General features: G+C 38.5%; 1 protein-coding gene across 2 annotated transcripts; it reads right to left on the reverse strand.

The window, feature by feature from the left end:
* Window positions 1-3405: 3405 nt before the first annotated feature.
* Window positions 3406-24651, reverse strand: GYG1 (glycogenin 1). Of its 2 annotated transcripts, XM_032118948.1 has the most exons (8): window positions 24547-24651; window positions 21193-21328; window positions 19081-19255; window positions 18591-18753; window positions 14754-14880; window positions 11301-11520; window positions 10568-10618; window positions 3406-10347 (listed from the first exon to the last, which is right to left on the reverse strand). In XM_032118948.1, exons 1-8 carry the CDS (start codon window positions 24551-24553, stop codon window positions 10186-10188), a joined length of 1041 nt encoding a protein of 346 aa, XP_031974839.1. In that variant the 5' UTR covers window positions 24554-24651; the 3' UTR covers window positions 3406-10185. The 2 variants fall into 2 exon arrangements, with proteins under 2 accessions (XP_031974839.1, XP_031974840.1); XM_032118949.1 differs by lacking the exon at window positions 10568-10618 and having other exon boundaries at window positions 24547-24650.
* Window positions 24652-24662: the final 11 nt, after the last annotated feature.

Consider the following 24662-nt stretch of genomic DNA (forward strand, 5'->3'; position numbering starts at 1 on the left):
ACAGAAGAAAATGGGTATCATACGACAAGCAAATTTTGCAGCAGGGAAACAAGACAAAAAGAATACCAGTTGTAATGTGATGCTGGTCATTGTTCAGTATGTAGATGTGTGTTAATTAAATAAAACTTCTGGTAAAGAGCTTTGCCTTTTGTTTCAGTTTCTGAAGATAGAGCAGATTTATAACCACTGAAACTTATTGGAATCTTAATTTACTTTTGGAAACAAAATCTAAATAAATCCTTCTTTCTTAAATCTTATTTAAACAATACATATTCTGCTCTAGAGGGGAAAACTAAATGGGCATATGTTCAATACAATGCTTATCAGAAAAAACATTGCGAGATTGTTATTTTACTTGGTAGACTTGTTTCTCAAGGTCTGCCACATCATTTTTCTTTGCCTCACTCTCATTTGCTGCCAGAATTTGTATCTTCCTGCTCGTACTTTGACCTTTTTGTTTTGAGATTACTTTTCTGAAACATTAAGTTTTTAACTTTTTATGAAGAAATTGTTCTTTCACATGCTGGTTACAAATTTATTCCCTAAAAATCTTTTTGTGGGGACCTAAGAACTCATTTCAGGCATTATGATCTAGAATAAATCAAGATTTTAATTATTTTCTTTTTTTAGCTGGTGCAGTTACTTGCATTCTCTAGTTAGTTCTTTACCTCCTAATAGCTAAACCTTACTGAGAAAACTAACAGTGTTCTTCTGCCTCAAATCCTGTTCCTTGTTCCTTTTGTTCTCATGCTGGTTCCAAGAGAGCTTCTGGTGCCTCCGTATCCCCTGTCATACCTAGCCAAGGGTCTTGCATACCTTATTTGCCTCACTATTTGTGGGGGAAGCCTTTCTCGCTTCTTGAGTATTGCTATGGTAGAGCACTTGCCTTGGGGCCGTCCATTGCTTAAGCCTTATTTTCTGAAGTTCCAGTACTTTGTTCCTATTTTCCATATACCCTGGAGATAGGGGACTTGCAGACTTCTGACAATGTGAAGTGTGTCTGGAAAATGGGCTGGGAATCCTCTTTCCCAAAGCATTCTCAATCACCCTGTAGTTTGTGACCATTAAAAATGCTGAACCCTTAGTTTCCTATGGAAATTAAAAGAAAGCCTACCCACAGAATTCAAGATTAGTTAATTTAAAAGGTATTATTGAACAGTGATTTCTCTCAATTGATGTGAACTTTATCAAAGCCATCTGTAGGAATGGACTCCAGCCAAGTCAGAATAAGTTCATTTTGGATAAATGCTTTATTTGATTTTGGATAAACGCACTTATGCATGCTTCAGTAGAACTACGGAGGGATAGTCCAGCAGCTAAATGTCTGGTTGTTTCTCAGCTTACAACTTTCTTGTCACTGATAGAAAACCCCTTGAAGTAAGTAGAATTGATGTTATTTTCAATAAACGTGTTTTTATGGTGTTTTAGAAAGACCTCTTAAAGGAAACAGAATTTTAAATACACATTCCAAAGCAGAGGTTAGGCTTTTAATGTATTTATTTCCTGTTGTCACTGAAAATGGATTGTTAAATTGAACATTTTTACTTTCTCTTTAGAGAATCGGGGTTTGCCTTTACTCATTTGGATGGATCAGTGGCACAGAAAAAAAGAATGGAAGCAATTTGTTGTTTCCAAAGCAACCAAGCAGGGTCCTGAACTATAATGCTTTTGTCTGTGAAAGCAGGTGGAGTTGGATTAAATCTGACAGCAGCTTTCCGAGTGTTTTTAATGGGTCCCAAGAGTAATGGGTCGTTCATAATGATATGGCTTAATCTAGGTGAAGCTTCTGTGGTGTTTTCCTAAGAGGCAGAAGGAAAGCCCATCTGAGAATGAATGACACTGACAAGTATCTGTTAAAAGGCAAATAGGACTTTTCTTCATTTTTTTCCCTAGCATCTTCTTGTTTCAACACTGTATTTTTGTGCTGTCCATTTATTTACTGTGAGTGGAAAGAATGCTAGTAGTACTACTAACAGAGTCGTAGTACTTCACCTTACAGTGTAGTATATGCTATCTGTTCCTTCTTCATACCTTTCTTTCTTCCTGATACTTTTGAATGAGGTTTCCTATTTGTTGTTTATGGACTTCAAAAGCCATTAAGTGGAATTTGAGGAACAGTATATATTTAATGTAGTGCTTGTCTGCTCTAGTCTCTTCTGTTATTGTTGAGAATTTATTTATAAATTAAGACATTCATCTGAGGTTACCTTTTGTGGTCATGGGAGACTAGTAATACCTAAATTTAGAAAGTTTTTCCTTTCATTAAAGCACTCAGAGATGCAAAATTATTTGTAAGGAATAAAAATGCAAATTACCTTTATTGATAGCAAAATGGTATTCTTAGCAAAATTGGTTCATGTGCTGTGTCACTGTACAACATCAAGCTTTTTCTATTCACTTCCTGCCTTCCCCCCATTTACTCCTCTGCTGTAATGTCCAAGTTTTTTGGCAGTTGGAAACTGAAACAAATTCTGCACTTGAAAGAAACAAAATGATAGTTTAGCTTTGGACTTGGACATCTGTCACCACCAATAGTAAAGGAAAGGTACTAGCCTGGACATCAGGTCAGTGATATTGACAGTATGAAGACAAAAGCTATTTATTTAATACATGAAAGAAATTAAGTATGAGTAAGAGTATGGAGAAATTGCCATGAAAGAATTTTTTCGTGAATCACAATGCATCTTCAGAAATATTGTCTGTGTATGTACTGCATTGACCCGTTCAGTTGGAAGGGATCTACACTACCATAATGCCATCGAGTCTGACTGCTGCTTTTTTTTTTTTTTTAACAATTCTCTGAATACTTGTAGAAACCACAAGAGAATTTTAATCTCTGAAAATAATGAATGAGGTATAATGAATTCATTGTATTGTGGCAAGCAGTTCTAAGAAAATAAGCTAAGCATTGTTAACACCGAGTCATCTACAGTTGTTATACCTAACAACCCTGGGCCAAATATAATTGCAGCCTTTATACACCACTGAACAGCATCTTCTCATCCTGCTGGTAGCCATCCTGTGAGGGTAACCATCCCAAGGGGCAGTGGTTGACTATATGTATTTGATGGAGGAGCAGTGGGCCCACGTGACCCTTTACTACTTGAATAATCAGTGCCAAATGAGATTCAGTCATGCATTAGCATTCCTTGAAGTGCACTAGCAGCGATAATAGGATTTAAGAAGCAGAAATACCAGTGGAGTAACCAGTTTTTCAAATTCAGTGGATTTATTGTAGAACAGTAGCTTGGAGGTCTGCATTCCTTCTCTGAGAGGTGTAATACCACAGTGCAAGGGAGGAATATTTATCCAACCATAGATTACTTTCTCCCTCTGCCCCCCCCGCCCCCCACCCCATTAAAATTTTGTTTGTTTAAATACAATCATAGATGCAGAATTCTCACCTTTAGGAAGAAATACAAACCTTTAATGTGAGAGTATCACAAGTATACAGATGTTTCTCTACGGCTTAGGCTTTTTAATATTTTCCAATGTAAAATACAGTATCCTTTGTATGAGATACTGCAGAAATCATAGAAGTACTGCAATTCACTTTTCCTGTGCTGGACTGATGAGAGAAGAGTGAAAGTAGTACACTTCAGTCTTTCTTGACTACAGCAAAAATAGAATGGAATACACTTCTGTATGTTTGGGCTACATCTTTCCTCCAGACACCATGTTGTTCTCATACAGTGAGATTAATATTAGAACAGTTTGCCATATATAGCTTGCCAGGAATGTTCATCTTGCAGTGACAAATACATAATTTGTTGCTCTTTTGCTTACTACCATAGATTGGAGAAACAAGACTTGTTTGGCTTTTATCTTGCTGCTTGATGTCTCTGGGTGTGTGTAGGCATCAGAGGTTCTTAGAATCTAAAATGAGTCCTTAGAAGAATTCTTAGACAACTTGCAGTATGTGGGTGACATGACAAGGAGAGCCCACTGCACGAGACTTATCAGAGACAGGACATTATTACAGTTTATGTAGACTTAAGTATCTATTCTCTGAGAACTAGTAGGACTGTACCTCTAGATAGATAAAACATGCTGGAAAAATGCAGAGCACAAACTTGGCATTTTATAGATCCTTATATTTAATGTTACATCCAAAGTATAAGTAGTAACAGCTACACTATCGATTTGCATTCAGCAAAGTTTCTTGTTTACCTAACATGGTGATTATTGTGTATACTAATGAAAGCATACGTGGGCTTTCTTAACAGTTCAGTTTACTGTTAAGTAACTGCATGTGTCCAGCTGATTTCGATTTTGCCATCAGGTACGGAGGCAGTTAGTATTATGCAGTGTTTGTTTCAGAATTAAAATAACAGGATTGTTTTGATGTCTCCTAGATTCCTGACAAACTCTGTTTTTAAAGCATTTACCTGAAGTTCCTGTTTGTTATGAATATATAACCCGAAGTTCTCAAAGCTATCTTTATAGCAGGATACTTAAAGAGTAAGACATTAGTTTGGAAGTAATTAATCTGCAAGCAACATTTGTTCAAGAGGTGATGGTACAATATCTGCTTTGTGATTCCGTGTGCACTATTACTATGTTTTGAAGGGAGGTTATTTAACTTGTTCATTGTTGCTACTAATAGCTTGGAACCCCACTGCAGAAGACCAGTGTTTTGACAGGTGTTGCAGGCTGGGTCAGAAGCATAATGCTGTTATTACTAAGGGGAGTTGAAAGATGATCCCAACAGTTTTCTGGTTATGAATAAATAATTATTTTCCAAGAAGCTTTACTGTATTTTAAAAATAGTGCCATCACAGTCTCACCAGTAAAAATAAATTGTGGAGTGACTGTTGAAGTGTGGTTTGGATTTTAATACTAGAAATTAAATGTCTCTGTTGAGCCATTTGGAATGACTCAAATGGGGTAGCACAGCTGTTGGTTAGCCTGGCTATTACAGCTCATTATCCTGGAGATATGTAGAACACTTTTGTTATTGTCGTAGCAACTTGTTTAGCTGTGTAAGTGCAGCTAGCCTGCCTCATTAATATTCATCACAGAAATTGAAGACAGGTTCTCTTCTAATAAAAGTAGCAAAGAAGAGATAGAAATCCTTCCAATAAATGTTTAAAACACAAAAAGCACAAAAAAAATTAAAATACCAAATCTTTTTGTCCAACTGCTTTACATCCCTTTTCTTCGTGTTTACAAAGTAATAGCTAAATAATGTAACTGTACGTAGGCTACTCAGCTCCCTAGCATTTTTTTTCCAAAACACCTAAATTTCTCATCCTAAACTTTTATTTAGAGAAAGATAACATCTTCATTTCAGTGTTTTGGGATTTAACGAAATTAAGGCTGTGATTGATTTATACCTTGAGCCTGTGTTATTTTGCATAAACATATTTAATATTTTGGATAATACTTCTCTTCAAGTTACGCGTCCCAAAAAAATATTTTTTCAGTTTTGCTGTCTTTGTGTTCAAAATATAAATGCCTCAAATAAGTGATAAAAAACTTATTTGCTCCTAAATGTTAATTTAGAAGCACACAAACTCCTGAAATTTTTCCAGTGTTCATTTCTTCAAAAGGCTGCTTGTTAGTACAATGCGTAACAACACAAAAAAACCCCACAAAACCAAAATGCGTATTCCTGCATTCTAACTTGCACGTATTTAATCTCATTTTAGAGGTGACAAGGTAGTAAAAGGTAAATAATGTGTCTTCTCCTTCAGACAAAACCCTCTATAAATGAATTAGTTTCATGTTTCTATCTTAGTATTGCCTGATAAACAAACAGATCATCTGGACTGATTGTTTCAGAAAAGGTGGTCAGTGACACTTTGTAAGGAATTCTTATTTTTGCAGGCTATGTCCAAAGATGGAATTTAATTCAAAATTTTAAAGTATTTTTACTATTTCTGAATAGTACACAGGTGCAGGAGGGAGTTCCTCTGTTGATTACTCCCCAGGAATTAGTAAAAAGGAAGTACTTAAATTTGCGAAACACTTTCTTTTAATGTTTTACTTAACAGAACTCCAATGATTTTGTAAAAGTAAAGGTTTTTTTGATAAAATACTATAATCATAGGCATGTATTGACAGCATGCTATCTAGCAATTTCAGTAGACACTTTGAACAATAAGACTGTGCTATATGCAAAGTAGACTCTAATCCACTCATGTGTCAGTGAATGAGTTAGTCCTTGTAAAATAAATTAAAACAAACAAATTATTTTATAGCTGCCAGCTTTCTAACAGTTTTCCTGTACTGCTTTTCCTCTTGTAGTGGAAAAATGGCATGTTTTTCACTGCCATACATATGTCTTAATGGAATGCTGATCTGCATGCTGCTTGATTTACAGAGGAAGAATTTGGTAAACTACACTTGTTCATGTCCCACTGAGTAAAAAACAGCACTGAAGAATCTCAGTTGAGTATTAGTTGAATATTCTTGTCTGTTCCTTTCTTTCCATTTGATTGTGGTCTTCTGATATGTGTTCACCTAACATCCTGCTCCCTTCACTATGATGCTCAGATTTTGAACTGGAGGCAGAGATTGCTATATTTAGGTCCTGTCTAGATTTGGGAAGTGTACTTGGCAGCAGAGAAATGGAGTCTGCAAAGCTTGTAAAGCCTTTCACCTCTTATGTCTGAGAATATCAGCCTGCTGATTATAAGATGAATTGCAAACATAAGTAATGGAAAAGGATTGAGAAATAGAGGGAAGATGTCTACTATTTGGAGAAAGTGAGCTAATGAAAGGAGTGAGAAAGGAATTAAAAACAAGCCAACTAACAAACTGATGCAGTTTTTGGAGAGCCAGCACCTTAGCTATGGAGAGAGGCATACTTTAAGTCTGTTAGAGAAAGAATTACAAGGACACAAACAATGGAAGACAGCATGAACCCCAGTATCTGATTGTCACTGGAAAGTTGAAAAAGAACAAGAAAACAGAGCTAAACCTGACTGAAGTTGGGTTTTGAGTGGGGTTTTTTTGGGTTGGTTTTTTTTTTTTGTTTGTTTGGTTTTTTTTGCATAGAGTTTATGTGAGTTAAACTTTTTTTGCGTTTTTCTGGTTCAGATTTTGATATTAAACGATAAGCTGGAAAAATAATTTGCAATTACAAAGGACAGATTTGGGGTTTTTTTGTTATTTCCATTTTACAAGTAAAAATTTCACAGGCAAGAGAACCATTTCTACAACTAGTCAAGCTGCATCATTACTTGTGTGAAAATATGGTGATACTTTGCAAAATGGCTTAGTATGATTATGAAAACAACTGAAAGCAGTTACTAGTATTTTTTTGTCTATTAGATGATGATTTCCATGTTCCAAAGCCATATAAAACTTACTGAAGGTAATACTACACTGCATGGTCTCTCCTAAGAAAGCCATTAATGTATCTGAGAGAAAAGAGGTAAAAGCTGAGCACAGAAAAGTCCTGTCTGATTTGATGGAGCTGTTCAGTAAGTTGGGTGGTTAAACACCTTGGTGTTCTGGCTGTTTGGCCTTTTTTTTTTCTGCTTTTCATGATCTGTAAGTAGTCTTTGGCTTTTGGCATTCTCTTTCGTGGAGTTTGAACAGCATGTTCTAGAAGTTAGCTTTTGGAATTATTTTTAATTCCAAATATTGAGTTAGTAGTCTATCATTCTGGTTTTGGTTGGGTTTTGTTTGTTTGGGGGTTTTTGGTTTTGTTTTTTGTTTCTTTCCCCCCACCCCCCATACATAAAATAAAGATGTATATGGAAAAAATGCTTCTTAAGCTTTTAAGGGTTGCTGAGCTGTCACCATTTAAGGAACACCTTAGATTACAGGCTTCATAAAGGCAAATGAAGTTCCAATATTTGAGTTGCAATCTCAGCAGCGCTGTGATTCTTCTGAATAATGATGTTTAGAGTATAGTGCTGCTTTGAGTACCTTCAGATTAGAGTAGAAAACTGCCTGATGTATCAAGTGATGCTATTGCAAGGAATAAAAAGGGATCTCTGTTTTTCTGCAAAAGCTGCCTGCAGCAATTGTGAAGGAAATAGTTGCAAATAATGACATAAAAGGTCATTTTATTGAAAATAAGCTGCATAGAATTTGGTATAGATGTCATACCTTTTGCTTTCCTGAGGCTGTGATCATATATACTTGATCATAGTATGAGTTACAGAGGCTATGACAGAATGATTTTCACAGGTTATCTTTCTTCACTAACTGTATTTGTTAACCAAAAACATGCCGGTTTTCATCTTATTCAGCATCTCTCCTTATCTTATTGTATTAACGTAACAAAACTTACATGCTAAACCAAATTTTCAGGCAGGTAATAAGTATCATACTTTTATATTTGGTTCTCTCCAACTAAGCTTAAAAAGAAGTAACGTGCCTATTCTCAAGTATGAATACAGACAAGGGGAAGAAAATTTAGACTGTTTAGCTTAAAGAGAGTATTTTACCATTTTCCATAGAGTATTCTGTGAGTATGCAGAACTCTCCAATATTTGTTTGATAAAGTATACTTTTGTCATTACAGACTGTAACTAGTAATCCCTCCTGCTTTCACACAACTTCAAATTTATCTGTTAAAAAAAAAAAAACAAACAAAAAACAAAAACACAGCAAAAGAAAAACCCATACAGGAAAGGGCTAGTTACAACTAGGAGATACTATGTTCTTTTAAGTAGCTACAAGCTACTCTGGTTTGGACCTCATCTTCTAGCATTTTTCCTAAATGGTGACCAACTAAATCTTAGAGCAATTAAGTAGTGAAAACAGTTAAAACAGACTAACCCTTATACTCATATTATGTCTTCTGCTTTACCAGCAAATGGTGATAGCTTGTTGATTGTTTATTTTATCTCTAGGCTAAAGGTTTAGCACCATCACTAGATTCCAGCCAAAATCCTCCTTTATTAGGAAATAATGAAGTAATATTTTCTTAGTGTTTCTGGATTAGTGCAGGGTATAGCTGTCAAAGAACACTAGTTTTGTTCTGTTTAGACTTTTGGCTGAAGGACAGATCTACACCTTAGTACAGATAACAGCCAATCTCTGTCATCAGCACGCTTTATTTTTACTGCTTTTCCATGTGTTTCGGAATACATGTAGCCTGAGTGTGGCAAAAAAAGCACTTCCTTTTACTCTCTTTACACATGGAAAGAGTAGTTTTCCTTATCAGCGTAGGTGCAGTTAAGTTACTTAAGCAGCTATGTAATCCCTCTTTGCCAAAGTAGGATCACTGTTGTGTTTAAGACTAAGTTCACCATACAGGGCTCACATTAGGGATGATGTTTCTTTAGTCATTTGAAAGAAAGATATCTTCTTCCCAAACTTCAAGTTACTAATGCAAGCAGCTTCAGCAGGCACTTCCTCCAGTGCCCTGTCCTCTATTTATGGCAAGATAATAAAGGGATTGGCCCTAAACAGCTCCCTGGCAAATTACTAAGTACTTCTAAATAATTACGAACTAAAAGCTGGACATTTTCTAATGAGAGCTTGAGTAGCATTAGCAAAGCTTAAGGGTTATTTATACCTGTTAAATATTTTAGTTAGACTACTTTGGAGCTCCCTTTTTCTTAATTGCTCAAGAGTTTAGGGAAGACAGAAATGCATGACAACTTTTTATTTTTGTATCAAGTGCAACATTGCAAGGAACAGATAAAACTCAGTTTACTAGTCCCATAGTATACAGAACTGAAAAACGCATTCTGCCATGCTGCAGGCACTGTGCGTAAGAACCTGGTCAAAATTTCAGTGCAATTGTGACTGGAAGAGCAAAGCAGTGCTATTACTGTTACAACTGTATGTATCCCAGTGTCATTAATACATTTATGGTAAAGCAGAATGGCTACCACTCCAGTGTATGAGCAATCCCATGAATTAGATTTTACATCTAGAACAGCAAGCAAAGGAATCAATGCTAATCACCTTAATGAGGTGAGGTAACAAACCCAGTTTAAAGAATATGTTGAGCCAATTGATCAAAACAGAAGAAATTTTAAGCTGAAAATACCTGGTTTTATCTAGTAGGGAGAATTGGAAATTGGGCAGTAATAGGTGGCCCAAGGATTCTGCTTCCTAGCTTTTGCTCAGTCTTCATCTGTAGCACTGCAGAGGCCTTCAGCCAAGAAGTTTTTCCTCAAGCTACTAGCAAGTGTAACTGACCACCATCTATACCTTTCTAGCTGTTAGTTCTGGAACAAGTCCTTGCATCACCACTGTTTGAGACAGGCATTTCTACTGCAGGTAGGTATCAAGTTTCTTCTTGATGTTGTCAAAGGAATCCACTCCCATATAGTCAGCTTGGCCCTGTTCCCACCGCTCCTTGCGTTCTTCTGAAGATTCAGTTGGTAATAGTGGTGATACTGATACGTGGGACACTGCCTCTGTAACTTCTGCCTAAAAGGAAAAGCAGAGTAAAAATATACAAGTACTTTGTACAGCTAAAGCAAGCAACAGGCCATAAAATGGGACAAGAAAGTAGCTGCTATCATGCACAGTAGCAAGCAGTGCCAATGGGAAGGGATTGTGCAGCTTTCCTAGCAAAATAACAAAGCAGAGTTACAGAAGTTAGCAGGGGAGAAAAAAAAGAAAAAAGTAAAGTTTAAGTTCTTCATACCTCTCTACAGAAGCCACAAGAGAAAGCCAGAGTATAGACCAAGCCCGATAGCTGCAAATAGTTTGTTAGAAAGATGCAAGATTACCAAGAGAAGCACATCTTAAGAGATCAGTAACTTTGGTCTTAGAAAGGCTGAGAACTTAAACTGGCCCATGCACTAAGCTAAGACTAAGAAGTCTGCAGTCAGATGCAGGCTACTAAATTCTGTGAATGAGAACTAGAGTTAGAAGCGTTACTTCGGTTTTAAAAAGTATTGGCATTCATCACTGCCTGTTTATGTTAAGTATTGATTCTCTAGTTATCTTAGGCTTACCTAAATATGATTCACCATGCAAGATGTGTATGTACATATTTGCATGCTGAACCGGGGTTCTTCTGCTTGAGAACCTTATTAGCTGCAACACACTGAGAGTTAGGCCCTTCTCTGTATACATTAAAGAAATTAGTACATCGGAGAAGTTACTACAGTACAATATCTGGTGCAACATTAGCTACCTACAGAGTTTGTTTTAGGCAAGCATACAGCTATGTCCAAGACCTGTCTAGCATGCTTCTCTTTTGTAGTATTATTTATTCCAAGCTTAAAAGGACAAAACTAAAATACCCTGCATATCCCACAAACTAAACAACACCCATGCTTTGAGATGGACAGAGGGAAGGGAAATTGATGCAATGGTAAATAACCTGTCATCCATACTTAGGCATGGATGTACAAGATTATTAGAGCACGTACCATGTTTGCCCCTGTAGTAATTTCTTTAACAATTCCGTGCTGTTCTAGTAATGGTAAAACATCAGCTATGTAGGTATCCCACCACATGTTGAGGAATTCTGGGTGAACTATTTTTGGGTCGTCCATATTGCCCTTTATGCTTTTTGTTCTGGAGTCATATGTATAGTTCCATGGCTTTGTGCTTCCCAGGAAATGCACGACCTTAGTATTTGCACCAAACCTGTTGGACAGAAAAATTTTAGAAGCCAGTTTGTACATGTGTCTAGAAAATGAGTTTTGACTGGCAGACATAATTTCTTCTAACCTGCTATTTCTTATTTGTCCAGAAAACAGAAATATGAATATATTTAGGAGGCTAAATGCTAAATGATTGAACTGCCAATGCCTATTGGGACTGAAAGCATTGAGATACAACAGAAACAATGCAAACTGAATTCTACATTACACTAGTCAGAATACAGCCAAAACCTAGCGGTCTGGGCTATTTAAATACTTACAGACAACTCAAGCCTTTAGGGTGATGTCCATAGCTCAGGAGAGAGCAGTCTCAAGCAGCCGTTGCAATCGGAACTGGTTTTAAAAGTGAAAAAGATTCTACTCCAAAGTCAGCAAGCCAGAGAGTTAAGCATTACAAGTATTATATGGAGAAGGGTCAGTGTTAACAGTTAAACCTTTCAGTTTATAGCCCTGTAGAAATGGATCATTGGCTGGCTCTGCTGCAAGAAGACCGTGTCCCTGCAAAATAATAACTTTGTGTAACCAAGGCATTTCAGAAGACTCCTGATCTTGGTGCAGCAGGGTCTTGCTAGACTTAGCCCTTACTTAACCCTTATTTCCTAAATAACCTTAGGGCAGCCATGCATGGATTTGGTGGTGGGTTGGTTTGTTTTTTTTTTCTTTTTGAAACCATTTAAACTCCATTTTCAATATGGACTTCCAGCTTTGTCCCAACTGTCATCAATATGTTCTTTGGTATTAGAAGTATAGCCAAGATGCACCTCTTCTCAAGTAAAGAACTTGACATTGAAAGACACAACATTCATTTCATTCTCCTACAGTTCCAGAACTAGGTTTTAGCTTGATTCAGTTTTGTGAACAAGCAATACCAGTCTCTCTACTACCAGTGACTATCTCACCTAGTTCAGTTTGTATCACATTAGGCTTTCTTCTCAACATAATATGACTGAAATGGAGAGTAATGTCAAAGTAGCTTGTCTAACATTTTATTAATCAGATGCAGATCATTTTGAGTGGGACTCAGGCATTAAAGAGTTTTACATATGGAGACAATACAGGGGTGTTTCAAAAGCCATAGAATATTCAAACTGAGTATGCTTGTGGGTGGGGGTGTGGGTTTCATACTATTTTAAGGTTCTTGACTGTATTTCAATGTTCATGTTCAATGTTTTGAATATAACTGATCTTATTGCAGAATGAAGACTTACGTGTGTGTGAAAGGCCAAGTATTTGCATTAACTCCGTGCTAAAAAGTGTCTTCAAGAGGTCAGTTACAGGGCTTTAACTTTAAACCCCAAAAGTAAAGACTGAGCAGAAGGGAACTACCTTAGTTTTATTAGCTGTCACAGTACTAAGCAACCTGAGTTTTCTTCATCTGAGGCTGCTGCTGTTCTGAAGAAACTTATGGTTCAAAAATCAAGGGTATTTAAGCTAGAGAATAGAATGCTTAAGAAGTATCATGTGACACTTGTTACAAATGGAGAAGTATACTCTTGGTATCTTGTCCACTTATGGTCAGAACAACAGATGCCAAGCTTCTACAATGTTTTCAGTATCTGCCTTCTAGATACTTTCTGGATCTGCAATATTTGATTTTGACATTTAAACTCAACTGTTAGGAAGCTTTATGTCCACACTGGCCTCAGCAACTAATCTGTCTTTCCCCATCTCCCAGAAAAGTCCTTCATCAATGTTTTGAAGTTAGAGAGCATTTGTCATGAATTGGCATTTTCCTTTGGGAAAAGGATTACTGGGACTGCTGTGAAATCTAGTCTCGCTGTACAAAGCTGCAAAAAACTTAGCTATTGCTGTCAGTAGGTTTAAATTTCACTATATTCCAACCACTGATTATCAGGAGTGTAAGCTGCTGATCTAACCAAGGGAACTTGTTCCACCTATTGAGCAGGGAATTTTACTTGCAAGGGCTGCACTGTCAGCATTCTACTTTTGAAGGTCTGGTGAATTCAGTTAAGCAGCTGATTCAATTAGTTGAAGGGAATTTTTGTCAGGAGCTCCCAGATCCAATTAGTCTTCCATGGCAACAAAGTAATTTGTAAAATTAAGGTCATGTGACTAACAGCCAGCCATGGAAAGAGGACATACTTTACAATAGATGTTAGTTTATCGAATGCTATCTAGCTACTTAGTCATTCTGAGGCTTGCATATATTTCTTTAAATAAGTGTTCCACTTTTAGCATGACAAGATTCCAAATAGTATTCTGATCACAAGACATAGTTTGATCTTGAGCCAGCAAGCCCTGCTTATGCTAGCTGCTGCTTTAGACACTAGTAACCTGATGTCATTCAGAGATCAGATTGTTTTTATGCAATTGGCACTTTCCCTTCCCCCTTGCCCCCAACTTCTGCAGCTCATAATAGATAAAGAGTTTCTGTGTAACACTTCAGCTTTCCTTCTTTCCCCCGCCCCCTTCCTCCTGGGTTATTGTAACACTTTGAGTAACCCTGCCTCTGACCTACAGTTTACTGACATGCCAAACTAATGCTGCTAGCTAGGGAGGATACAGTCTTCATCACAGAGGAAATACGCAATGAAATGTGCTTGGCTGTAGTCTTTGTTCCATCTTGCTGTTACTTAAGGAACTGACAGAGGTCTCAAAAGACTGTTAGGGGAGAATTCTAGCTTGCTACAAGTCTTTGTTCACCACACTTACTTGAATGGTAGAGGTTGATTACATGAAACTGTAACTCTTGGCTGTTACATACCCTAAGTAATTTGAGTGAGAAAAGGGGAAGTTATCTAAGTGGGAAGGATACCACCAGGGACATGCTGAAGTTCAGCTCAAGCTGATTAAAGAGCCGACTGCCATTGGTTAGAACTGTACTACACTGTATCCTATACCGGAGGAGTGGTTCTTCCTTTTGCAAGTGACCTGTCAAATGTGCTTACTCTAAATCAACTTCAGTGTTATCACTAGGGATGAGTGGTTCAAGCTACAGGTACAGCTGTCTCTCTGCATTTATCTTGAGATGATTCATTTGACTTACATCAATTCAACCTTTTTTTTTTTTTAAAGAGAAGAAATTATTATATATTGTATATATATATTATTATATATATTCCTTCTAGAATATATATATATATTATATATATTCCTTCTATAAAACCCGTGTAAGCTCACATCGTGCCTGTTCATTCTGTTACAAGAAATTACTTTATGTAAGCTCTGAAAGTCTTCTCGAAGTTTTCAACTTACGCTTTAAATGCTGGAAGGTAGGAATATACAGAAGTGCTGCTCAAATTATAAATAAACGGTAGATGTTTACTCATGTCTGTTGTTGCCCAGCTGCTGAAGAAGGTGTTTAATAACCCCTGATCTGCACCTAAAAGAGAAAGCATTAATAGGCTACAAGCAACAGACAGCTGTTTGAGGATCTTTTTCAATCACTTCACTAAGTAAGAGTCGGTAATGCAGTTACCATGTCCAGTAGAAGTCTGGCACAGAGCACTAAAGTTCTATTTCTGAACAACCCTGCAAACCCTGCAGCCTTTGAATATTCCAAAAATGCGGAGAACAAAATAGTATGTATGGGGTTACTTTTAACTGCTGCTCACAAACTCTGCCATTCGGTTTCTTTTACTGCTTAAATTCAATCTGGATAAGGCAGCAAAAAAACCCCACAATAAAACAGTACAACTGAGCACTGTTCAGCTTCAGGAAAGCTGTAGCTCAGAAGATCAAATGGCAACAATCAGTTTTATTACTTATGCTTACAGATGCATCATCTCACTGCAGGAGCTAGGGTATCAGCGGCCTGTTAGGCCTGCAGTCCCAGATGCATCTACCTCCACACTGATCTGGTAAGAAAAGCATATTTAATCTTGGTGACAACTCTAGTAAAACTCCATCAAATCCCTTAACAGACAATAGGCGTTCCTAGTTCTGTAGTAAAAAGCTCCTGACTGACCGTTAAATGAGGATAATCTGTGTTCAGAGGGGTCACCTCAGCTTGCAAGTAGAGGTTGTTACAAGGTTAAGTGAGTCTGAAGTTGTTTGGTATCTCAGTAGTAGATTAGCTAAAAAAATAAATAAGTATAGCCTACAGGCCAGAGCAGACTAGTTTATAAGCAGTGATCGAGAAGAAAAAACCTATTTATTTATATCCATTCATTCTTTATTGCAATGAATATGATTAGTCTTTAAATGGAAATAATTCCTCTTCTCAAGGAGATTGAAGGGAGTCCTCCAGCTTTCACTTGCTGTACTCTTTCACCTATAACTGCATTCACAAGTAACATTACTAAAGAGTAGGTAAATGGATAGCTTAGGGTATTAGTAGACAACATTTCATTTTAATCTTTCCTTTTCTCAAGCACTCAGTCTCTGCTGACTCAGGAAAAGGTTTTTATTGGCCTATGATTCGATTTAGGGCAGTATTAAGGCTTATACCATCAGTGCTGTTTGAGCACAATTTGCTTTTTGCAACCACAGTATCTAGACACTGGGCATAAACTTAGATGTACAAGCAGTACACTGACAAATATAAATTCTAGGTATCCTGTTACAGCTGTCAGCATACATGCAGATTGCAGAGTGAGAAACTGCCTGGAGATTCAGTCTGGTAATTTCAAACCTCTGACTTGCCTCTCAACACATAAAGGAAGGAAAGCACTTTTGAAGAAGTTGTGTCCATCATAAGAAAACCGAAGGGGCAGCAACTTTGTATTGAACTTACCCTACAGGACTTCCTCTCGCTCAGGTTGTACATACTTGGCTTTTTTTTTTTCAGATTGCATTCATTTGTGCCAAAGCAGACAATGAAAGCAGCATCTAGCTGTCCTAATTCAGACTTCAACAACAGACTTCAGTAGTCTGGTTATATAAACAGGATCTCAGACATAAGGTGAAAAATCAGGCAGTATTCATACTAACTACGTATTTACAGATGCATATGAAGGTACAATACAGCAACACAGTACAAGCAACTATTTTGGATCCCAGGCTAAAGAGCCAGAGGATTGTTTAAGCAATAGCAACGTTCTTAAGGTAGCAGTACTACCAGATTTCTTCTAAAACCAAACTTTTCTTTCCCATCCACTACTCTTAGATGGTATCTAGAGTAGTTGCATGACATGTTCTTTATTATACAGAAAGGTGAAGTTTAGACAGAGTAGATGTCTACATAAGTAGCCATCATTCTGCCATTTCTGGAAAACAGCACTACATAGGAGGCACCCATCTGCTGTTACATGCAAGAAATATTCTGGAAGGTCTTCCATTCCCCTAGTTACTACTACTGCAGACAAGGTACTTGCAGTTTGACTTCAACTACACACAGTTTGGTAGCTTGTTAAGTTTGCATCCCTATGTCCTATTAAAAGCAGTGACCCTTCACAGGTTTCTCTTACTAAGTTTCCTAGAAACTTTTATTACTCTCTAGGTCAATTTAATTTTCAATCCCCTTTCTCCCTACCAAGTTCCTGAGCTCGGCAGTAGCTTATATGGACAGTCTAGGTCTCCATGGTCTCGTTACTCAGATCACTGCTACCATTTAATAAAAACTAGGTAAATTTTGAAGCTGAAGTAAAAATCGCAGTTCTAGAAATTTGATACTTAAACAATTAACCCACTATTTTTGCTGTAAAGTGCTGCAACAATTGCTTTGCATTTAGAACACAGAGGAAGTTTCACCATTGCACAGCTTTAGCTTTCAAGTCAGCATATTGTAGAAGCAGTTCTACTCTTTTAAAGGACAGGGGCCTTCAACCTAGAAGATCTGGTCTGCTAGCAGTCAAGCACAAAGCTCAAAGGAGACAACCACCAACTCTCAGATGTTCCCAAAGCTACAGATCAGTCAGTTTGCACAAAGATGTGCGCTTGGGGCTTTTTTTTTTTTGTTGGTTGCTTTTTGGAGGGGTTGGATGGTACTTTTTGGGGTCAGGGGGAGAGGGGTGGCTTTCTGTTCGTTTGTTTTTGGTGTTTGTGGGAGGTTTTGTTTGTTTGAATGCAACAATTCAGAATTATGCTATAGATTTTGCCATAGCTGGTGATCAATTTGTACTCAATATGTGAGAGCACGCACAAAGCTACCAACTGCTACCTTGTCAGGAGCAAGGTACACACCTTCATTACATGGCAGTACTCATTTTCATGGCATAGCATTGAGCATGCAACTGTGACTAATATTCTTTAGAAGGCCACACACAAGAGTCCCTACTGTAACAAGGATTATTCTGCAGACTAGGAGTGACATCTGGAAATTTTACTTTTTACAAAGTACAGAGAGGTAAGTCAACAGGCTAGCTCATTACCTGCTATCTGAGAGTTCCATCTTATGGTCTTATTTACATAGTTTTCCGTAGTTTTTTAAGTTAGATTTTGTTTTGTACCACAGTAGTTACATAACAGAATTAAGTGTCAGGAGACAATGATACTCAGAAGTCTTTAACAATAGCAGTCTCCAAGTAACATATGCTTTTACTGCAGTGGTAACAGATTTAGTAGACTTAGAGGACGGCAGAACTTGGCTTCTCAAGCTTAAACCTGGTACAGTGGCTGATCCCAAGTGACATATAGCGGGAAGCAGCCACAGCTACATGCACTTGATATTGGGAAACAGACAGTCACCACCCTATAATGACAGGAAGCCATCACATAGCATACAAAGAGATAGTTGTATCTTCAAATGTTTGATTCTCTGAAGCTGTGCTTAAGTTGATCAGTGCTATTTTTTTGTAGCTGCTCGAGTTAGTATAGGACATCCAAGCCTTGAGTGTTAGGAATGTCTGAAGCATAGTACCAGAGTTTCATTTCTTGTTATATGATTTCTTGTTATATGATTCTACACTCTTAATGCTTACAGCTGTTAATTTGGAGGCCAAACTCAGCTTTTATTTCACGAAGCCTGAAAAAAGTAGTTTTACTACATATTGTAACGATAGCCTCTTTTTCTGAGAAGGACACAATTTTTGTGTAGTTACACTGAGAATTCTATCATACAGAGTCCCCATGAGATGTATGTAGTTACTGAGCCATCCCAACTACTGTCACCATTTTGGTCTAACTTACATTGAAATACAAATTAATACATACCATCAAAGCTGCCTTTCTCTGTGGCAAACTGTAACAGCTGACTGTATGTTTCAATGGAAGGTCGGTAAACAAAAACTCCTGAATTAAAACAGTCGGGCCAGCCTGGATCTGGTGCTGCAGACAGCTCTTCTCTCTCAAAAAGCTCATCTATATTTGACAAAACCTAATTGTAAAGGGGTTAAAACAATGTTTTTAGGTTAGGAATTGCAGTATCACATTTTAATGGATTTTGGCATCAACCTTAAGATGTGAAAGAAAGCTCTTGTATCAGTGCTCATCTTATGGAAGACGATACTTTACAGAAATAGTCCCCACAGACTTCATTACAGTTAATTTAGATTAAAAGGCACATACATTCTTACTGTTACTAGTCCATCTAGTAAAAGGCTTCTATTACCCCTACTCTTAAAAAAAAACCAACCCACAGAAAAAAAATCCAACAACCCTGATATTAGGTCTTTAAGAGGTACCATGAGACACAGCCACTTACCATTGTGTCTGCATCCATGAAAACACATTTTGAAAACTGTGTCAGTTCCCAGCAGTGAAGCTTTGTTAGTGTGATGCCCAACTCAGGTCTTTTCATTAATGCCAGGTGTGCTGAATCCCCACTATCCAAGACATTTACCAATATGACTTCATCAAAGACTCTTTCCAGCACTCTCCTGGGGAAGAGTCAATTGGCAAGATTTAGTTCTAGTGTTACTCCAACAACAGACCACATGACAGATTCTGTAAAGAGAAGTGGAATAACAGGGAACCTGGCAACATTTCTTTTTGAAAAGAAGTAAGAGTTGACTGCATATGTTGGAATGCACAAGTGCACCTGTCTGGCTCAAAGTTTCTAGATTGTAATGTGCACATTCTGGGGACCAGAGGAGTTTCTTGGGCTTATTTTTTTCTTGCACAAACAGAGTTTTAGTCGGCATTGCCATCAAATCCAGTAAGTCATAGCTATGTAGTACAAACTTTCCACAAAGGTTGTTTTTTTTTTTTTTATCCAGACTTTGATTTCTGGCAACTTAACAGTCTACTCTGAGCAGGCAATTAAGAAATGGGAAGCTGTTAGACTACCTTGAGTAGGACAGTAGCTGAATCCTAAACAGCTGAAACACAGTTTTATGCAATACTTACACTGTTCTAGATTTGTGACATCTGGGACATTTGAAACATCTGACTAGACCCAGCTGCTAGAACTTTCTTTATCCCATAAAGTCTTTTCAAGACTGACTTAGTCATGGCTGTGGGTACAGAAATGTTTTGAACCGGTACCATGTTCACTAAAGAGTGATGAACTTTCAGGCAGTGTAGTGAAATTTTGTGGCAGATATCCAACCTTTGCTTTACCATCAATAGAGCATTACCATTAGTTCAAGAGACTAAGGCGTTCACACTGCTTAAAACAGGAAATGTCTGTAAAGTCTTACTATTCTAGAGTGTTTCTTGAATGCTCAGCAATTACCAGTACAATTTGAGCCACAGAGCTTGTAAATGAATTTTAGGTCTCTGCCTTGCGAGGCAGTCTTTATATTGACAGCTTGGTGTGGACAGTGCTTCTGAACTCAAGGCATACTTTGTTAGTGGAGACAGGGCAAGAAATGCAAGTTCCAGTTACACCACTAGGTATCACTGGTCTAAGGGCATAGTACTAGCTGGCTCGCACTAGCACATAAGGACATTTAGGATTCATCTTAAAAGAGCACACTCACCTAATAGGCTTGAATGGATGTTCCTATATGCAACATCTTAGTATTGGTAAGACCATTTAGCTGCCAGGAGACTCCAGGGAGAGTCACTCCATTTTTTTATTGAGTCACCTCTCATTTGTCTCTATATATTGGTAACTCTTTTCAGAAGAACTTCCCCTTGTAGAGAATCTTGACCTATCATCTGTAGTTCCCAGAGTTATTAACTGTTTTGTTGTTTGTCTTTTTTACCCTCTTACATGTGGAAAGAGAAGCCAGTCCACTCCACAGTGAGACTATTCTAAGGAGGCTGTAGGAAGCAGTTGCCTGTTAATTTCATTTGTTGTACTGTGGTGACCTTGTTAGATGCCTCTGTTGAGCTGCTGATTTGACATACTTGGCGCTACTTTAGTTCTGCTCGCTTTCTTCTCCCATGATAAAATTTGAGGTGTCTGCTAGATTTCAAGAGAGCTTGTGTTATATTATCTCAATCAGGAATATTTCTGCAAAACAAATAAATACCAATCCCCTGCTCCCACCTCCACCTACATACACACAGCACTAACAAATGCACAGGCAATATCACATTGTTGGAGAAAGTTCTAAGTAGGACTATAATAGAGCAAAGACCCAGCTGAAATATCAGTATCAAGTCACGGTTTAGAGCTCTAACTACAGACTATTTGTTTAACTCATCATAGGGAAGAAAGAAAAAAAAACACGCTAAAACATAACAAACAGTTTCATTTTTTAAGAACTTGCAGAACTCCAGATAGTATAGATAAGTTGAATGCTGCTGAAATTAGCTGTTTAGCTTCCAGAGTTTTGAAAGGTTACTATTAAGGAATTTAACTTCCATTTTTCAACCTGCACATCAGCAGGAACTGTTGCAGTTTGAAGTATGTAAGTGACCTTACCTCATAAGATCTGAGACCTGAGGAGTTATGAGTGCAGTCAGCTTCCTTGTTGTTCTGTACTGTTGCAAGGATGAACCAAGTACCAGTGCTCCTTTCACATAGGAGTCATTTGTGGCTAAAGTCACAAAGGACTGGTCTGGAAGAAATGAACTTGGTCAAGTTAGCATGATCTACTACTTTATTCTGGGAGAGATACATTAGAAACCTAGTATTGTTAGGTAGTCATGCTGTGAGACCTCTAAGATGCGGCCTTAAATTCTGTGTAGAGGGCCTTCCTATGTGACTGAAGGAAGCAGATTACTTGCATAGCTATATTTGCTATTGGTAACCTGACACATGGCAAAATGCAGTAAAATGACCCACAAAATCAAGACTGTTGCAAGAGAACGCCAGTTCAAATTTCTCCACAGGTTAAATAATTCATGCCAAATGTAGAGACAATCCAAAAAGTCTAAAGAGCCTTACTTTGGCCGCTAATATGCTAAAAGTGTTTGGAGTCTGTGGGCTTGCTTTTGGCCTAAAGTTAGTAGGGTTTTGTAGAGTTTCTCTAAGTTCAGCTCGCAGCCCTGAAGCTAAAGCAGTGTAAAACTTGCATTTCATTTTCAAATGAAAGTAACCATTGAATTATATCTTAGACAACAGTTTTAAGTTTTGCTAGCTCAGGATTTTGCAGATGAGTTGTTCTGCAACCCATGATTGCAGCTCTGTCACAAGAATGCAAGATTTAAATGGGAAGTAACTAGTAATACAAAAAGCAATTTAAAACTTGCAGGAAAAATTTTTACTCTTTGAGCAAAAAGAGGTACTATAATCTTCTGCTCCAGCTGTATCTTAAATATAGCTTAAGGCAGATTGTTTTGCCTTATAGTACTTATTGAGGCCATATTATACAAGCTTTGCATTCTTTCAGTTTTCATGTTGTTTCAAACTGCCAGAGTGGGACTGACAAAAGCAAACAAGTAACTTATACAAGTTCTTCACTGTTAACTATTTTCATGTAGACCTCCTTTCAAAGTTATACCACTTTACAAAACATGCTCTTTTCTAGCAATCCATTTTTCACTCTATCAACAAAACAGTTTCTTCCTAAGAATCTCGAGAGTCAAATTTATTTTAGCAACTTTGATTTCTTTTCTTTACAGAAGGTGTTAACTAGGTTAGATCAGAGCGGGAGTTCTGGGCACTTAAAGGCTTACTACCAAGCCTAGCAGTAAGATTAAAATACTGACTCCTTTCAGAAAAATTGTTGTTTGGCGTGACTCCTAAGTTTGCGAGGCAGTCATCGTCAATACCTCTTTAATATAATATCCCCTTAACAGTTGACGACAGAAAATCACGTGCCATAACTGCCTATAAGCTCTGCAAACCTGGTCTGCAAGATCTATAGACCAGCTACAAAACCTTCTATTTTGCTTAGCAGCAAAACCAACTAGTCCCAAGGGATTTAGATTATAGTAGTCAATCACAAAGATCAAAAAAGCTTCTATAATGCCAGGAATAAAGATATTTTGTTTCAATTCACTTTTAGCTGCCTATTTATACTAGCTCATATTCAGCAAGTCTACAGAACAACTTTGTTTCTTTGAAAGGGCAAGTGTGTAACGTTTTAAGTCCTACGAACATCTTCGTAATAGGACAGGGTTTTTCACTAGGTAATTCGCATGTTACTACTCAATACATTGAAGTCTGACACTATGCTCTCAGCTCACTAAAAATCCAGCGTAGACAAAGTGGGATTGTGCCCAGCATTCATCTGAGTGTTGCTTGTTTTTTTTTTTTCCCTAGCAGTGTTACTAATTCTTAAAGCGACCTTGCCACTGAAAGACAGGTCTTTTCTTCATTAACCTGTTAGCAGCTATACTTCCACTCTGTCTCCTCATCTTCTTGAAACTGAATACTCACACACAAAGGTCTTTACAGAAACAAAGTCAATTTAATGACAGAGTAAAAAGCAGCCCCCTACTGCATCCTAGCCCTAGGAGGAAACTTTAAAACTGCTTGACAGGATGTGAATATTGCCAGCTTGGAGATCATCTAAATCAGCATAGCTTTCCAAAGTTTTGAATTAACTATGTTCTATTCCACATCTCCTCTAAAGTACATTCATAAGTACATGAGTCCACGCTACAACTTGGGCAAGACCAGCTGCTGCTTATTATGGAAGTTACATCTGCAAAAGACTAGTCCGTTCTTCCTAAACAACAGGTATTTCAGCTGTGTGGATCTCCCTTCTCGTCCTTTTCCCCTCTCCGTAAACATTTTCTCCACAGAATCTTATGTTTACACAGCAGCCACTGTTAGGCCCGAAACATAATGAACTCTTGGTGACCGTATGTCTGCAAAACCACATAGAACGAGAGACAGTTGCACAGCTTCCTAATTGACTTACCCAGACAAAACCACGCTACTTCAGAGACCTCTTTGGCTGCCCAGTTCACAGGCTAAAATACCTCTTTGCTAGAGTTTTTGTGCTACCCCTTACACACCCACGACCATCCTAGAAGTCTGAGCTAGGAGCAATCTTTCATTTGATGGCATGCACGAGGTTACTGGAGTGCTTGCCCCACATCATTTAAAAATTCCCCTGGAAGGTTTTTTGTAGGCATAGCCAGAGTTCACAGGTGCTTGCCTTTCCCCCTATTCTCTGAGTTAGGTGCTAGGACATCTGAATTTTTTTTTGAGTATGGGATTCCTAGAGACAGAAGCATCTTATCAAGACATGCATCGGGGGGCAGACTTCCTGCAAGCTTCCAGACCTGAAAATGAAACCGACTCTGCTGACAACTTCAGGTAAAACTGGGGGGGGGGGGGAGGGGGGAGGCAACAAAAACCAAACAAACAAACAAAAAAACCCAAACACAAACAAACAAAAAACACGGAAGAAAGAAGCGAGACATAGGTAGTGTGGCGATAAGGACCTACTCATTGCAAAGTATCAAAAACACAGAAATCACAAGCTCTCTCTGGCTTTTCAGGAGAAGGCTGGGTTTTCCCCTGTGAGCCGCTGTAGCCCTACAGTGGCCCCGCCGGCCCATCCTGCTCTCCACCACGCTAGCTACATCCCTCCCGTTAGGGAAGGGAGGCTGGGGCAGGGCATCGAGGTGGGCGCGGAGCGAGCCAGCACCGTGCGCGTCCTTTCAAACCGCACAGCGGTGCCCGTCGGGACGGCTCCGACCCCCCCGCGGGCAGCCCGTACCCCCACCAGCCGGAGCCCGCTCGCCGCCGGGACGGCTGCCTAAAAATAGGCGCAGCCACGGCAGCCGCGATTCCGCGGCCGGGAGCGCGTGGCGGCTCCGCGAGCGCGGCCCGCGGCCCTCGCGAAGGGCGGCGCGAGCCGAGCGGGCGCACACTGACCTGCCATGGTGCCCGAACGCAGGTCGGCTGCGGGAAAGGCGACGAACGCGGTCGCGGCCGCGCTGAGGCCGCCCCTTATATAGGGGCGGGGCCAGGAGCGGCACGACTGTGGCAGC

The sequence above is a fragment of the Corvus moneduloides genome, chromosome 10, assembly GCF_009650955.1.
Source record: "Corvus moneduloides isolate bCorMon1 chromosome 10, bCorMon1.pri, whole genome shotgun sequence".
Lineage (NCBI taxonomy): Eukaryota > Metazoa > Chordata > Aves > Passeriformes > Corvidae > Corvus > Corvus moneduloides.